This window comes from Protobothrops mucrosquamatus, unplaced genomic scaffold (assembly GCF_001527695.2).
Source record: "Protobothrops mucrosquamatus isolate PMUCROS unplaced genomic scaffold, P.Mucros_1.0 scaffold6992, whole genome shotgun sequence".
NCBI classification, from domain to species: Eukaryota; Metazoa; Chordata; class Lepidosauria; order Squamata; family Viperidae; genus Protobothrops; species Protobothrops mucrosquamatus.
Window position 1 is genome coordinate 1917 of NW_015392803.1, and position 17420 is coordinate 19336.

General features: G+C 43.7%; 1 protein-coding gene across 1 annotated transcript; it reads right to left on the reverse strand.

Moving 5' to 3' along the window:
• Positions 1-232: 232 nt before the first annotated feature.
• Positions 233-9744, reverse strand: LOC107300414 (zinc finger protein 436-like). Its single transcript, XM_015829747.1, has 5 exons — positions 9331-9744; positions 4818-4944; positions 4334-4416; positions 2692-2818; positions 233-1413 (listed from the first exon to the last, which is right to left on the reverse strand). Exons 1-5 carry the CDS (start codon positions 9742-9744, stop codon positions 233-235), a joined length of 1932 nt encoding a protein of 643 aa, XP_015685233.1.
• Positions 9745-17420: the final 7676 nt, after the last annotated feature.

The following is a 17420-nucleotide window of genomic DNA, read 5'->3' on the forward strand; positions in this document are numbered from 1 at the left end:
CGCCATCTGAAGTCCTTTTACAACTCTTTTCTCTTCAATGCATTTATAATTACACCGATTACCTAATGTGCAGTAACATCACTCTACATATCACATATTCAAATATTTCTCCGTTGACCTTTCATTTTATGCAAAATTCCTCTTTCTGCACTCCAAGTATCCAGATGGCTTCTCCTGTGTCGATTCTTTTGTTTCATCTATTTTCTACCTGGCTACACCATGAATTTAGATTCTATCCCGTGTGGATTCTTTGGTGCATCATATATTGGCCACTCTGACAGAAGCTCTTTCCGCACTCCGGACACTGATATGGCTTCTCCCCTGTGTGAATTCTTTTGTGGGTCATAAGGCTGCTATTCTGACTGAAGTTTTTCCCACAGTCCGTGCATTCAAAAGGTTTCTCCCCGGTGTGGGTCCTTTCGTGACAAGTAAGGGCACTGTTGTGACTAAAGCTCTTTCCACACTCCAGACAACAATATGGCTTCTCCCCTGTGTGGATTCTTTTGTGGGTCATTAGGCTGCTGTTCTGACTGAAACTCTTTCCACAGTCCAAGCACTCAAAAGGTTTCTCCCCGGTGTGGGTCCTTTCGTGACGAGTAAGGGCACTGTTGTGACTAAAGCTCTTCCCACACTCCAGACAGTGATATGGCTTCTCCCCTGTGTGGATTCTTTTGTGGGTCATCAGGCTACTATTCTGATTGAAACTCTTGCCACAGTCTGTACATCTAAAGGGCTTTTCTCCTGTGTGGATCCTTTCGTGGTTCGCAAGGTGACCCGTCATAGTGAAGCCCTTTCCACACTCCATACATTTAAATGGTTTCTCCCCTGTGTGGATTCTTTCATGGATCCTAAGTTTGCCTCCATGACAGAAGCCCTTTCCACAGTCTATGCACTTGTAGGGCTTCTCCCCGGTGTGGGTTCTTTCGTGGCGAGAAAGCGCGCTGTTGTGGCTAAAACTCTTGCCGCAGTCCATGCACCTAAAGGGCTTCTCCCCCGTGTGGATTCTTTCATGATTGATCAGATGACCCCTCACCGTGAAGCCCTTTCCGCACTCAGCACACTTAAATGGCCTCTCCCCTGTGTGGATTCTTTCGTGGATCCTGAACTGAGCTCTCTTGCAGAAACTTTTTCCACAGTCCACACACACATATGGTTTCTGCCCACTGCGGATTCCGTCGTGCTTCGCAAGGTCACTGCTCTCACCAACACCCTCTCCACACTCTTCGCTCGTGGTGACGTGGGCTTCTGCGCCTCCCGATGGGTCCGAAGTCGGTCTTCCGTTTATTTCGCAGTTTTTTTCCTGACCGTTTGATTCCTCTTGATTGGCAAACGTCTCTTTATCCGCTTCGTTTTGGGCTGCTGGCAAGAGTGCCACACTCTCCTCCTCATCGTTTTCTGTCTCCTGTTCACAGGCTGCTTTAGAAAACAAAGAAAAAGGGGAAGAAAAAAAAATATTCTGAGCAGAAACAGAGGCTGGCATTAAGTTTACCACAAAAACAAGCTGTATGCACACGGAAGAAGGAACTATCCTGAAACTGTAAAATGTTATGTGGGATGTCTACGGAGGTCATAGTTGTCCCAAAGAAGCTTTTTCACGAGGCAACTGGACTTCGTTTTTTCTTTGAAGACGTTTTGCTTCTCATCCAATAAGCTTCTTCAGCTCTGACTGGATGGTGGGGAATGGAAGGATTTATACTCCTTGCAGACAGCTGGTCATTTGCCTTCTTTTAGAGAGTCGTTGAGGCCACCTGGAGTTTTGTCTGTGTCCTCAGGGTCACCTGAGTAGTGCAAATGGGTGTGGAGCCTTCTAGGGTGCAAGGAAACAGCCAAGGGCAGGAAAACATTCTGCAGCCATTTGCACTAATCAGGTGACTCTGAGGACACAGGTAAACCCCCAAGTGGCCTCAATGACTCTCTAATAGAATGCAAATGACCAGCTGTCTGCAAGGAGCATAAATCCTTCCATTCCACCATCCAGTCAGAGCTAAAGAAGCTTCTTGGATGGGGGCGGGGCAGGGGGCAGAGTAGGGGTGGTGCCAGTTTTTCGGCACTCGGTCTCTAAAAGGTTCGCCATCACTGATCTAGGCGCACAATAGGCGCAACAGGTCTTGCCACATGAAACCACTACTTGGAGATCTATCCATGTGTACCATTCAAAATGATGCTCAATACCCATAAATCCTGACATGGCTTAGGACCAGTACAGTGTAAAGGCACCTGTCCAGCCCAGATGATTGGGGAACTCCTGCTCCACCTGTTGTACCTTGCAGGCGATCAGGGAACACCTGCAAGGTGCAACAAGTTGGGAGTTCAGGGGGCAGGCATCCTTTGGGGGACTCACCTGTTTTTAGAACAGCTTACTTTCTGCCCCACTGAGATACGGGTTGCTCCCATTCTCATGGCCTTCTTAAAACTTATCTAGAAGGGTTTTTTTTGCAATTGATAAGTTTGCAACCATCAGCCTCAGAATGTTTTACTAATGTGCATTGTGTTTTATGTTGCATTATCGACTCGGAATGTTGTGTATCATCTAGACTCCTAGTAGATTGAGGTGATGAATGTCACATAAAGAAGGAAACTAAGCAGGTAAGCAGAATGTCTTCTTCCATCTGGAAGACGTTCTCCAAATACTTCTGACTACAAAGGTATTCCACAAATGAAGCTAACACAGAACAAAGGAGGGGCCCTTACCCAGAGCTGTCACATTTTGGGAATTTTCCAGCATGACTTCCCTGTGCAAAGCTTTTTGGTTAGGATCCAGAATCTCCCATTCCTCCTCCACAAAATACACAGCCACCTCCTCAAAAGACACTGAACCCTGAAAGAGGAAAACAAAAATATTCTTTAAGAGAAGTCCCAGGAGGAAGGAATTTGAGAGGCAGAGGTATATAAACACACACACACACACACACACACACGTATATATGCATTTAGAGCACAACATTTGAGACAGATACACACACACACGTATATATGCATTTAGAGCGCAACATTTGAGAGGCAGATATATACAAATACATACACACACACACATATATGCATTTAGAGTGCAACACTTGAGAGGCAGATATATACATACACACACACACACATACATATATATATATGCAATTAGAGTGAAAAATTTGAGAGGCAGATATATACAAATACACACACACACATATATGCATGTAGAGTGCAACATTTGAGAGGCAGATACACACACACACATATGCATTTAAAGCGCAACATCTGAGAGGCAGATATATACATATACATACACACACACACTATATCTGCCTCTCAGATGTTGCATTTTAAATGCATATATGTGTGTGTGTGTGTGTGTGTGTGTATGTATCTGTTGGGTGGAGCACCCGGTGTACCAAATATAAATCAGTCTGTTCTACGTTCGCTCCAATCTAGGAGCATGTTTTGCAGGCAGACATCACATACTGTGAATACTGTAAATTCAAAATGTTGTGGCTGACAAAGAGTTAGTGGGAGACTAGTATAGTTATTTCAAGCTCTTTAGCTCTCATCAGCTAGTCATACCCCTCTGGGATTCGAACCTGGGCAGCTTGCATGTTAGGCAACTGTATTAACCTTTTGAGCCACAGGTTCCCCCTTACTCCTGTCAGCAGAAACCAGGAGGATATATATCTTATCTATTGGGTGGAGCACCTGGTCTACCAAATATAAATCAGTCTGTTCTGCGTTTTCGCTCCAATCTAGGAGTATATATATATCTTGAATGTTTTTTTGATACACCTGGGAGGAAGAAATCTGATGAGAGCTAATCAGCTCGAAATAGCTATTCCAGTCCCCCTTTAACTCTTTGTTAGCAATCCAAAATTTTTTAGCGAATATATATATTTGACTGATACCATTCTGCCTGACCAATTTCATTTCTTGTTCATATCCTTCCCAAATCCCTTATGACAGAAGACATTTAACATTGCTTGAAGGATTTTAACACAGCAAATTTGCCCCATACAATACTAATTGCTAAGCTGATCTGTTTATGAGCATGTTTAAAGCTATTGCTATGTTTATTCACTGATATAACTTGATTTGACAGAAAGCATCTGCATTAGAACAAAAAACTATAAGTAAGAGTAAAAAAATGTTTCCTTGAGTTTTGTTTTTTTTTGGCTATTTTATAACTGACAAGAAACAAGAAAAGGAAAAAATCATTTCATTTCCATCCATAAACTACTGGTCTATTAAATTAAATCTTGATTGCATTCGCTTCCCATGCTAAAAAACAACCTTTGTGTTAATTTCCATGGCAGGGATTTGGGACACCCCCCATCTCCCAAATTCTCTCCTGTTATGAAGAATCTTCCCCTACCTGAGATGGAGTCCCAGATGCTGTTTCTGCTTCATCGCAAACGGGAGATGTTTCAGGGATAACCACCAATGCCTTTCCATTCCCTACGAGCAAGAAAAAGGTGTTGGAAATGGAATATTTTAAAGCTGTGTGAATGTCTTGTGGGGAGCTTTATCATCCTATCAAACCTCATTCCTGTCTGCTGACAAAATATCTGATTGTCAAAAAAGTTCATGAAGGAAAGAAGCGATGGCTCCATTGCTTCTACTGTGTAAGATACCTTCACTTAATTTCACTTATACTTAATTTCGTTGCGAGTTACACAATGACAATAAAGATATTCTATTCCAGGGGTAGGCAACCTCGGCTCTTTTATGACTCACGGACTTCAACTCCCAGAATTCCTGAGTCAGCATAGCTGACTCAGGAATTCTGGGAGTTGAAGTCCGTGAGTCATAAAAGAGCCGAGGTTGCCTACCTCTGTTCTATTCTATTCTTCACTTACATTGGGAGGTGACCTGAGTTGGATCCCCCTCAGACATCTTCCCAAAGAATGGTTCCTGAGAAGAAGTGGACACATCTTCCCTTTCTTTGATTTGTGTTGAGATCATCTCCGTCAATGCTTCTGGCACCTGAAACACCGGACAGAAGGGGGGAAAAAATGGAGGAGCTATGATGAAGACACACAGGGTAGATGGAATTCTTTTCATCTGCCCTCTAACCTTGAAGCTTCCTCTCTCTATCCTTGGGGTGGAATTGGGCTTGGGTTTCCCCTTGTTCCTGTAGAACAGAGTTCCTTTTCCAGGTTGGTGGTCCGGAGGGAAGAGGGGACGGTTTTGTGAGAGGGGCAGGAGCGTGCGCACGCACAGTGCACGCGGACAAGCACCCGTTGCTTGCGAGAGTGGGGCCAAGAGCACTTGTGATGCTTGTATGAGTGAGGTTGAGTACCCCTGAGTCAGGCCCTGAGTGGCCACAATGCTCATGCAAGTGGGACCCAAGCACCCACAACCCTCGCACGAGTCAGGCCTAGAGCACCTGCAATGTGCACGAGTAGGACTGTGCACCCACACACACACGAGTGTGCAAAAGCCAGTCACTCACATGGCCCGGTTGTGAATAGGCCACGTACCGGTAATGGGCCACAGCTCACAGATTGGGGACTCCTGCTGTAGAATAATAATGGAATTCTAGCATTGGGAGGCATCTTGGAGGTCTTTTAGTCCACTCCTCAAACATTCCAGATAAATATGGAAGAACAGTTGCAAGAATTGGGTAGGGCCAGTCTAGACAAAAGAAGGACTAGGGGTGATACAATAGTGGTATTCCAGCATTTGAAGGGTTGCCACAAAGAGGAGGGGGTCAAATTATTTTCCAAAGCACCAGAAGGCAGGACAAGAAACAAGGGATGGAAACTAATCAAGGAGAGAGCCAATCTAGAACTAAGGAGGGATTTCCTGACTGTGAGAACAATTAATCAGTGGAACGACTTGTCTCCAGAAGTTGTGGGTGCTTCATCCCTGGAAGTTTTTAAGAAGAGACTGGACAACCACTTGTCTGAAATGATATAGGTGTCAAGTCTGCTAACATTGGATGTTATTGCTTGACATAAGTGAAGAAGCAAACATATCTATTTAGTCTACATATGGCCTCAACAGCAAAAGCAGGCATTGCGGGCCAGATGAGGGGGGAGGAATGCCTGTGAATAACTACATTATCTTAGCATAGCACAGCCAAGGTCAAAGCAGCAGCAGTTTGTAATAACAGATGAGACGAGAAGAAAATTCACACCTCTGTTTAATTGGAGCATATGATTGATGACTGTGAAAGGAGGGAGGGAGTTGTGCTTGTCGCGNCGCGACAAGCACAACTCCCTCCCTCCTTTCACAGTCATCAATCATATGCTCCAATTAAACAGAGGTGTGAATTTTCTTCTCGTCTCATCTGTTATTACAAACTGCTGCTGCTTTGACCTTGGCTGTGCTATGCTAAGATAATGTAGTTATTCACAGGCATTCCTCCCCCCTCATCTGGCCCGCAATGCCTGCTTTTGCTCTTGAAGCAATGTGTAGGCTAAATAGATATGTTTGCTTCTTCACTTATGTCAAGCAATAACATCCAATGTTAGCAGACTTGACATCCGGGGCCCCTTAGATGAAAGACAGATCCTGTAAAGTGAACAAAAGCATAGGTTAAGCATAGGTTAAGAGTCATCTTTCGGTTTGGTGGGATTTTTTATATGAAATCTGTTGATCAATCGGTCAGCTTTCACTTCACTGGATTTGTCTTTCATCTAAGGGGGGCCGGATGTCAAGTCTGCTAACATTGGATGTTATTGCTTGACATAAGTGAAGAAGCAAACATATCTATTTAGTCTACATATGGCCTCAACAGCAAAAGCAGGCATTGCGGGCCAGATGAGGGGGGAGGAATGCCTGTGAATAACTACATTATCTTAGCATAGCACAGCCAAGGTCAAAGCAGCAGCAGTTTGTAATAACGGATGAGACGAGAAGAAAATTCACACCTCTGTTTAATTGGAGCATATGATTGATGACTGTGAAAGGAGGGAGGGAGTTGTGCTTGTCGCGAGAACTGGGATGGGGGGGGTGTTTCAGTCTTTGGCTTTACTTCGTTCGTGCCGGATTATGTAACTCATTAAAGGATTCTTTAAGGTAATTATGCCTAAAAGTTCTCTGAAAAGTTATTTCTTTCGGAACCTGACAATAGGTTCTCCTGCTTGAGCAGAGGGTTGGACTAGAAGACCTCCAAGGTCCCTTCCAGCTCTATTCTGATTGATTGATTGAAATGGCTGCCCAGACCTTGACTTGGAAACCTCCAGTATAGAAGCACGCACCTCTCCAGGGGACAGGCTATCCCATATCTCTCAAAGGGATGAAATTCCTCCTTTATTTTGACCTTGTATCTCCTGTTGTAAAGATAGATATGAAGTATTCCTTGTCCCACAGAGAATCGATCCATACCCACCTGCCTTTGACAGCCCCTAAATTTTGGAAGGCTGCTGCCATGGTTCCCCAGCTCCTTCTCTTCTTCAGATGAAACATGTCCTGTTCTTTAGCTACTCTTTCTAGGATTTAAACTCTATCCCCTCAACCTTTGTTGTCCTTCTCTGCCCGTTTCCAGTTTCTCAGCATTCTTCTTGCATTGTGTCAATCAAAGCTGGACCCAGTGCAAGTATACCCAGGTGTGGTCTGACTGCTACAGTGTAAAGCAGAGCAATCATTTCTGATGATCTCGGCATGTATCTTTATTGATCAGTCTAAGTCTCCATAGGCTTTACTAGCAGCTGTAGCACACTGCTGACTCCTACTTAATTTGTGAACTACCAGGACGCCAATATCTTTCTCCCAAGTACTCGTGCTGGGCCAGGTATTTCCTGTTCCGTAGCTGTGCGTCTGTTTGTTTCCTACCTAAATGATGGGAGGGAAAAGTCAATTATAATCTTCTCATAGAGCGGTAAGGACAGTTGAGGAAATTATAGGAAGCCCACTTCCTGTGATTCAGGACACACTGCTTATAAGTGCTATGAGCTTAGAACTCGAAGCATTGTTACAGACCTCACACACCCACTTTACAGTCTGTTTTAGTTGCTTCCCCTCTGGGAAGAAGTTTTGAAGTATTTCTAGCAGGACTACCAGATTCTGTAACAGCTTTGTTACCTACGCCTTCCGTCTGGTAAACTCGTAGGATTCGTATTTCTCGCCATGTATATGTATACATCCAAACTAGACTTGTGTTGTTTCTCTGGGCCACATGTGTATGTGTATATATATGGTTATTTTTTAAATTTATTTTTTGTGATATGTTTATGCAGTGTATATTGGAGTTGGTTACCCTTTGAGAGCTGTATGCAACGAAATCTCATTTTAATGTATGCTGATTAGGGTACATTTAAAGTGACAATAAAGTTATTCTATTCTATTATTATTATTATTATTATTATTATTATTATTATTATTATTATTATTATTATTATTATTATTATTGGAAGGGACCTTGGAGGTCATCAAGTCCAACTCCCTGCTCAGGCAGGAAACCCTATACCATTTCGGACAAATGGCTGTCCAGTTTCTTCTTAAAAACTTCCAGTGTTGGCGCATTCACCGCTTCTGGAGGCAGGTTGTTCCACTGATTAATTATTCTAACTGTCAGGAAGTTTCTCCTTAGTTCTAGGTTGCTTCTCTCTTTGGTTAGTTTCCACCCGTTGCTTCTTGTCCTGCCTTCAGGCACTTTGGAGAATAGCCTGACTCCCTCTTCTTTGTGGCAGCCCCTGAGATATTGGAACACTGCTATCATGTTCCCCCCTCGTCCTTCTCTTCATTAAACTAGACATACCCAATTCCAGCAACCGTTCCTTATATGTTTTAACCTCCAGTCCCCTAATCATCTTTGTTGCTCTTCTCTGTACTCTTTCTAGAGTTTCAACATCTTTTTTACATTGTGGTGACCAAAACTGGATGCAGTATTCCAAGTGTGGCCTTACCAAGGCATTGTAGAGTGGTATTAATACTTCACGTGATCTTGATTCTATCCTTCTGTTAATGCAGCCTAGCACTGTGTTGGCTTTTTTGGCAGCTGCAGCACACTGCTGGCTCATATTTAAGTGATTGTCCACTAGGACTATTCTATTCTATTCTATTCTATTCTATTCTATTCTATTCTATTCTATTCTATTCTTATTATTTCTATTCTATTTAATTCTACTCTTATTCCTATTTAATTCTATTCTATTTAATTCTATTCTATTATTCTATTCTATTCACTTCACTTCTATTCTATTCTTATTATTTCTATTCTATTTAATTCTACTCTTATACCTATTTAATTCTATTCTATTTAATTCTATTCTATTTAATTCTATTCTATTCTATTCTATTCCAATTCTTATTCCTATTCTATTCTATTCTAATTTCTATTCGCATGAAGTAATAAAAAGTGAAGCACTTCATAAAACAAGGGAATGTCTTGTTCTTCCTCCATGCCAAGATAAAATCTCATACCTGCTTCTCTACTTGCCCCTCATCTGTTGCTTGACTGAGGAGGAAACCTTCGGCCAGGGCCACAGCCTGGGAACAAGTCTTCGCTCCACATTCCCTCACCCAGCTCTCCATCTCTGGGGGCAGGACAGCCAGAAACTCCTCCAAGACCACCATGTCCACCATCTGAGCTTTGGTGCTGCTTTCCGGCTTCAGCCACTGATGGCAAAGCTGATGCAGTTGGCTACAAGTCTCTCTAGGCCCCCTGGCCTCATGGTAGCAGAAATTCCTGAAGAACAAACGATGAACATCAGAGTTGATGACTTCCTCATGCAGGATCTTCGGCCTGGTGCTTTCCCACAACACACTACCGGATCCATCCTCAAAGGCAGCAGGGCCTTTGGTGGCTTCCATTCCTGCTGGACTCTCAACGTCCATTTTGTCTTTTCTACTCCAGTGTAGTTTCCAACAGGGCAAAGGATCTCCGGCCTCTACAGAGTTGCATTCGCTTTTAGAGGCTGAATTGCACAAAGAGGCTGCGGATGAATCTCCTAAGGACACGGAGTCATTTATCTCCCAAAGCAAAGATCTGGTGCGTGAAGGAAGATAGTCTAAGAAAAAGAGAAAAATAATTCAAAACCACACAGGATGACAGTCCCATCCAGATGATTAGTTGATTAGCCTCCAGTCCCCTAATCAACAAAGATAATCAGGGGACTGGAGGCTAAAACATAGAAGGAACGGTTGCTGGAACTGGGTATGTCTAGTTTAATGAAGAGAAGGACGAGGGGCGACATGATAGCAGTCTTCCAGTATCTCAGGGGTTGCCCCAAAGAAGAGGGAGTCAAGCTATTCTCCAAAGCGCCTGAGGGCAGGACAAGAAGCAACGGATGGAAACTAATCAAGGAGAGAAGCAACCTAGAACTGAGGAGAAACTTCCTGACAGTTAGAACAATTAACCAATGGAACAACCTGCCTCCAGAAGCTGTGAATGCTCCAACACTGGAAGTTTTTAAGAAGAGACTGGACAGCCATTTGTCCAAAATGGTATAGGGTTTCCTGTCTGAGCAGGGGGTTGGACTAGATGACCTCCAAGATCCCTTCCATCATCATCATCATCATCATTATTATTATTATTATTATATTTTCTATTCCTATCTAACCTATATCTATTTCTATTCTATCCCTATTCTATATCCCATCCTATCTCTATTTCTATCCCTATCCCTATTCTATATTCTGTTTTCTATTCCTATCCTGCCTGAGCAAGAGGTTGGACTCATGACCTCCAAGGTCCCTTCCAACTTTATTATTATTATTATTATTATTATTATTATTATTATTATTATTATTATTATTATTATTATTATTATTATTATTATTATTATTATTATTATTATGTGCTTCAGCGCCATTTGATTATATAACAAATAGCTTTGCAGAACCTGCAGCTTTTTTTTCTCCTGGTATGGGAGACAAAAACATATGAAGAACAGTTGCAGGAATTGGGTCTGGCTAGTCTAGAGACTGAAAATCAGGCTTGTCAGATGCTATATTTTTTCTATCCTGCTCTATGGAGTAGAGAGTTGACAGAAGGCCACCTGAAGAGACTAGACACTAGAAGCATTTGAAATGTGGATTTACAGGCGGCTGTTACGTAGAAGCTGGGTTGACAAGATCAGAAATGAAGAGGTGATAAGCCGCCTGTGAAAGCCAAGGGAAATCATCAAAACCATTAAAAAACGAAAATTAGAATATTTCGGACATGTGATGCGACACCCAGGAAAATACGGCATACTCCATTTAATCTTCCAGGGAAAGATTGAAGGCAAACGAGGTCCAGGCAGAAGAAGAACATCATGGCTTCAAAATCTAAGGGACTGGTTTGGACAAAACTCAGCAGCACTTTCGTGCGGCTGCTGATAAAAAAAGGATCGCCAACGTCCGATAACGGATATGGCACAACAACAAGAAGTCTAGAGAAAAGAAGGACTAGGGGAAACATAATAGCAGTAAGGTAATCCCCGACTTACAACGGTTCACTAGTGACCGTTCAAAGTTACAACACTGAAAAAAGTGACGTATGACCATTTTTTTCAGTGCTGTTGTAACTTCGGTCACCAAATGAATTGTTGTAAGTTGAGGACCACTTGCATAATTAGGTCTGGAGCAATGGGTGCAGGGGGCTTGCAATATTGAGAGCTAACCCCGCACCCCACCCCAATCCAGGCTTGGCCTCTCCCTTTAGGATCCCCATCAGGGAAGCATGGTTCCCTTCAAACTTATGAAGGCTTTATACCATTCTATAAAGCTTTAGTAAGACCATATCTAGAATAGTACACTATAAAAAAGATGTTGAGACTCTAGAAAGAGTGCAGAGAAGAGCAACAAAGGTGATTAGGGGACCGGAGGCTAAAACATAGGAAGGCTGCAGGAACTGGGCATGGCTAGTCTAGTGAAGAGAAGGACCAGGGGCAACATGACAGCAGTCTTCCAATATTTGAGGGGCTGTCACAGAGAGGAGTGGGTCAACCTATTCTCCAAAGCATCCGAATGCCAGACAAGGAACAATGGATGGAAACTGATCAAAGAGATAAGCAACCTGGAATTAAGGAGAAACTTACTAACAGTGAGAACAATTAAACAATGGAACAGCTTGCCTCCAGAAGTTGTAGGCCCTTCTTCACTGGAGGTTGTTAAGAAAAGACTGGACAGCCATCTAACTGAAATGGTATAGGGCAGGGGTAGGCAACCTCGGCTCTTTTATGACTCGTGGACTTCAACTCCCAGAATTCCTGAGTCAGCTATGCTGACTCAGGAATTCTGGGAGTCGAAGTCCACGAGTCATAAAAGAGCCGAGGTTGCCTACCCCCGATATAGGGTCTCCTGCTTGAGCAGGGGGTTGGACTAGATGACCTACAAGGATCCCCAGTAGGGAAGCACCCTTCAAACAAACTTCAAACTTACTAAATTTGAACCCTTCAAGTTTAACCAAGCTTTATACCACTTTTTTTCAGTGCTGCTGTAACTTTGAATGGTCACTAAATGAACTGTTGTTAAGTCAAGGACTATCTGTATTGCAAACTTTCAAGAAGAGATTGGACAACCATCTGTCTGGAATGATATAAGCCAGGGTCTCCCGCTTGAACAGAGGGTTGGACTAGATGACCTCCAAGGTCCCTTCCAACTAGGTTATTCTGTACTCTCTCTCTCTCACACACACACAGACACGCACACACACACACACTTGTTCCCTTCAGGTGGGAGGCGCAGACTGGACCCTCCCTGGATTTTATGCTCCATCAGCAGCATCCGAGATAAAGAAAAGGGCCATGTGGGGAACAGGGAGGTCGGGGTGGGGTTGGGGGGGCAGCTAGCAATTGTTAGGATTGTGGGAGGCGCTGAGTCTCGCCCGGGGATCTGCAGCCCCTTCCCCTTTCCCACGCAGGGCTTCTCCCCCCATTCCTATATTCTGCTGCTGGAGAGCAGAAGGGAGCCTTTTTCCCCCCCAGTCTTTCTCAAGCTCCTTTCCCAGATTTCCCGGAAAGGCGTTTTAGTGCATTTGGGGTTTGGTTTCCACGAGGCTTTTCCGCGCGTGAAACTCACACTCGCGTCTCCGATCCTGGCAGAAACTCCCGCGCCTTGCCCGGCTCCAAGTAGCTCAGCAGAAGGCGAACGAGCCCTCCTTCCTAGAGAGGCAAGACGCTCTGGGCGATTTTTTATTCTTTTAACCTCTACCTCTTACCTAAGAAAAGATTCCCGGTTCGCAAAAGACTGGCGGAGCCCACCCCCCAGAAAACTCTCCAGGCGCATGCGCTGCTCATTTCTGAAGCTAGAGGCTGCCAGGACCAGGACTCTTAAGGGCAAACGGGGAGGGGTCGCCCTATGTTAAGGGGGCCTTACAGCCTTTTAGTTTTTACAGCTGCTGCTGCTGGTCTGAAGGAGTTGTGGCTCCTTTTGTGGTTCTCAGGGTTGTTTCCATTTTTCCCCCTTTACTGGAAGAAAGCAAACGCTTCCAACAGGGAATGTTAAATGTCAATCAATCAGAATAGAGCTGGAAGGGACCTTGGAGGTCTCCTAGTCCAGCCCCCTGCCCAAGCAGGAGACCCTGTACCAGGGGTGGGGAACCTTGGCTCTTTTATGACTTGTGGACTTCAACTCCCAGAATTCCTGAGCCAGCCATGGTGAGGGAAAAGAGAGAGGTTTCGAAGCTGAGCCATGCTGGCTCAGGAATTCTGGGAGTTGAAGTCCACGAGTCATAAAAGAGCCAAGGTTCCCCACCCCTGCCCTATATACCATTTCAGACAAGTGGCTGTGGAATTCTGGGAGTTGAAGGAAAGGGAAGGATGAATCTCTTGTAGTAACTCCCCAGGATAACAGCTTTTCCAACTTTATCCCTTAGCCAAGGTTGCTGGCTCTGTACTGAGGGTTTATACCAGGGGTAGGCAACTTAGGCTCTTTTACAATTCGTGGACTTCAACTCCCAGAATTCCTGAGCCAACATGGCTCAGCATGGCTGGCTCAGGAATTCTGGGAGTTGAAGTCCACAAGTCATAAAAGAGCTAAGGTTGCCTACCCCTGGTTTATACATTAGGAACTGACTTTATCTAAAACCCAGTGGATGTTAACAGGGTCAACCATTGAAACTGGACAGTGGTGTTTCTGCCCCCACAATATTCCATCTGCCTTCCCGGGGCAAATGCCTGGCTTATTATTCTAGCAAGGACAGGTTATCCTTTTCTCCCCACCCGCTTCCTAAAAATATAAGTACCTGTTTCTCTACCCCAGTGATATGCAGGCTCTGAGGTTCTCCAAATCTACAGTTTTATTTCTTTGTTACGTCATCGCTGCGCATCAGTTTCGTTCATTCCTTGGCCAAAGATCTCCAGTGAATCACCATTTCCCCCCCCTCAAAGTAGCAAGATGGGTGATTTCACTACTGTCCCTCCAAAACCTAAACACAAATACACACCTTACTCCCACTCTGAGGCCAAAAGAGCAAGCAGTTCATTATAGATAATCCTTAACTACAACTGAGTGCAAAACTCCCGATGCTAATCAAGGCAGCTTTTAAACGAGTTTTGCTTCATTTAATGAGCTTTTTTGGGCCACAGTTAAGCGAATCGCAGCAGTCGTTAAGTGAATCATGCAGTTGTTAAGTGAATCTGGAACTTGCCTTCAGACGTTGTGGATGCTTCATTGGAGGTTTTTAAGAAGAGACTGGACAGCCACTTGTCTGAAATGGTATAGGGCAGGGGTAGGCAACCTTGGCTCTTTTATGACTCATGGACTTCAACTCCCAGAATTCCTGAGCCAGCATGGCTCAGCTTGGAAACCTCTCCCTTTCCCCTCAGCATGGCTGGCTCAGGAATTCTGGGAGTTGAAGTCCACGAGTCATAAAAAGAGCCAATGTTGCCTACTCCTGACCTATACAATCTTCCTCCTCATGTCAGTCTCTTTAGCGGCAGTTATTCCACTTTCAAAATAACTTAGTTTGGCTTTTGATAGTTGTTTCTAACTTTATTTTACATTTCGTGGTTATTTCAAGATCAAAGCAACGCTGAGGAGTTGTACAGTTTGATTCAGGCACNAAGAAGGAAAGGAAAGGAAAGGAAAGGAAAGGAAAGGAAAGGAAAGGAAAGAAAGGAAGAGAATGGGAAGGGAAAGGGGAGGGAAAGGGAAGGGAAGGGAAGGGAAGGAAAGGAAGAGAATGGGGAGGGAAAGGGAAGGGAAAGGGAAGGGAAGAAAAGGAAGAGAATGGGAAGGGAAGAGAAAGGAATGGGAAGGGAAGGGAAAGGAAAGGAAAGGAAAGGAAAGAAAAGAAGGAAAGGAAAGGAAAGAAGGAAAGGAAGAGAATGGGAAAGGAAAGGGAAGGGAAGGAAGAGAATGGGAAGGAAAGGAAAGGGAAGGAAAGGAAAGAAAAGAAGGAAAGGAAAAGAAAGGAAAGGAAAGGAAAGGAAAGGAAAGGAAAAGAAAGAAGGAAAGGAAAGGAAAGAAGGAAAGGAAAGGAAAGGAAAAAGCAAGGGAAAGGAAGTAAAGGGAAAAGCAAGGGAAGGGAGGGGAAGGGGAAGGGAGGGAGGGAGGGAGGGAAGGAAGGAAGGAAGGAAGGAAGGAAGGAAGGAAGGAGAAAGTCTTAAAAGTTTATCTTTAATATTCCCTCCCACTTTCTCTGTCAACAAAAATCTAGGTTATCTCCCAAATTAATTTCAACATGTTTGCGGTCTACTTCTTGTATAACTGTACAGTACTGGAATTTTCAAACTGGAAGCAGTCAGTCCAAGTTCATCAACACAGATCCGGGCAGCGGTGGGATTCAAATATGTGAACAACCGGTTCTCTGCGTGGATGCCACTTCCGGAAGTCCATTCTGGGCCTGGGCAACAAAAAATTAGCTACCGGTTCTGCCGAAGTGGTGCAAACTGGCTGAATCCCACCACTGGATCCAGGGCATTTTTACCCCAGTCACTTTTTTCCATCTGACTCTCTACATCAGTGTTTCTCAATCTTGACAAGTTTAAGATACACGGACTTTGACTTTCAGAATTCCCAGCTAGCATGCTGGTTGACAGCCCACTGGCTGGGAAATTCTGACAGTTCCCCATTGCTGGCTAGGGAATTCTGGGAGTTGAAATCCACACATCTTAAAGTTGTCAAAGTTGAGAAGCACTGCTTTCTACCGTGCAAAAATAAACCGGAGTTCATCACTTCAGCCTCCAACAGTTGTGCAAGAAGCATCCTTACCCACAGAAGTGGCATTTTCATTGCTCTCCAACATGACTTTCTTCCATTGGGCCCGCTGGCTTTGATTTTGAAGAACAACCAACTTCTTCAGCCTCTAAGATCACCAGCCTCTAAAAAGGGGGGAAACATCAATTATCTCCTCAGTATTATTGCATTGGTCTTGGACAGGGGTAGGCAACCTTGGCTCTTTTATGACTCGTGGACTTCAACTCCCAGAATTCCTGAGCCAGCCTGGCTCAGCTTGGAAACCTCTCCCTTTCCCCTCAGCATGGCTGGCTCAGGAATTCTGGGAGTTGAAGTCCACGAGTCATAAAAGAGCCAAGGTTGCCTAGCCCTGGTCTAGGACAGCCCTTTGACTCAGCCTGTTTTACTGATGGTAAAAGACGATAAAATTCTTCAAAAAATTTTTTTATTATTTTCAACATAAAAAAAGCAATCACAAGTACATCACAATTAAGAAAAACCCCCTCCCCACCCCCCACCCGGACTTCCCAAACCAAATCCCAGGATACTATTCATCTAAAAGTAACCTTATATTAATATCCCTAACTCCACAAAGTATAATTCTACATAAATAGGTGAAATATATGTAAAAAAAAAAAAAAATTTATCTAAAAACCTAACCTATATTCCACCATTCTATGCTTCTTTTGAATATAAACAATCCATCTTCTCCATATTGATAAAAATTGTTCATTTGAATGATCCTTCAAATAAGCCGAAATCTTTGCCATTTCAGCAAGATGCGAAACCTTCACTCTCCAGTCCTCTATTGTAGGTAAAACTTGACTCAAGACGATAAAATTCTTGTCTAGCTTCCTGATGAATATGGCCAGAAACTCAAGAGTCAGATGGACCCAGTAAAACCATTGAGCCAACTCTTTGTCCAGGAATGGAATCCCAATAAAATAATCCCGAACCAATATCTATTCACTCCCTTCCTGAAAACATCCAGTCTTCGCCAACTGTTTAGCTCAGCAGTTTCACTAAACTGGTTTTACTGTCAAATGGTTATCAGAATCTGCTTCTCTATAACTTGTCATGGAGAGGCAGACAAGAGCTACAGAAGTGTTTTGGAAGACTAAATGGGACTTATGTGATACAGATTTGTAAACGTTACCAAAAATTAGAAAAACACACACATCCGAACAGTAAGAACCAGGGCTGTGGAGTTGGTAGATAAATGTTCCGACTCCGACTCCTCAGTTTTTTGTACTTCCGACTCCGACTCCGACTCCTCTGTATTAATAAGCTAACAATCGGAGTTTACAAGTTTTTATAGCCTTAGCTGAATGACAGCAGTTTTTCCAATGGTTTACAGCTTCAGTCTTGAACTATTGACCCTCCATTCCCTTCACTTATACAAGTGTCTC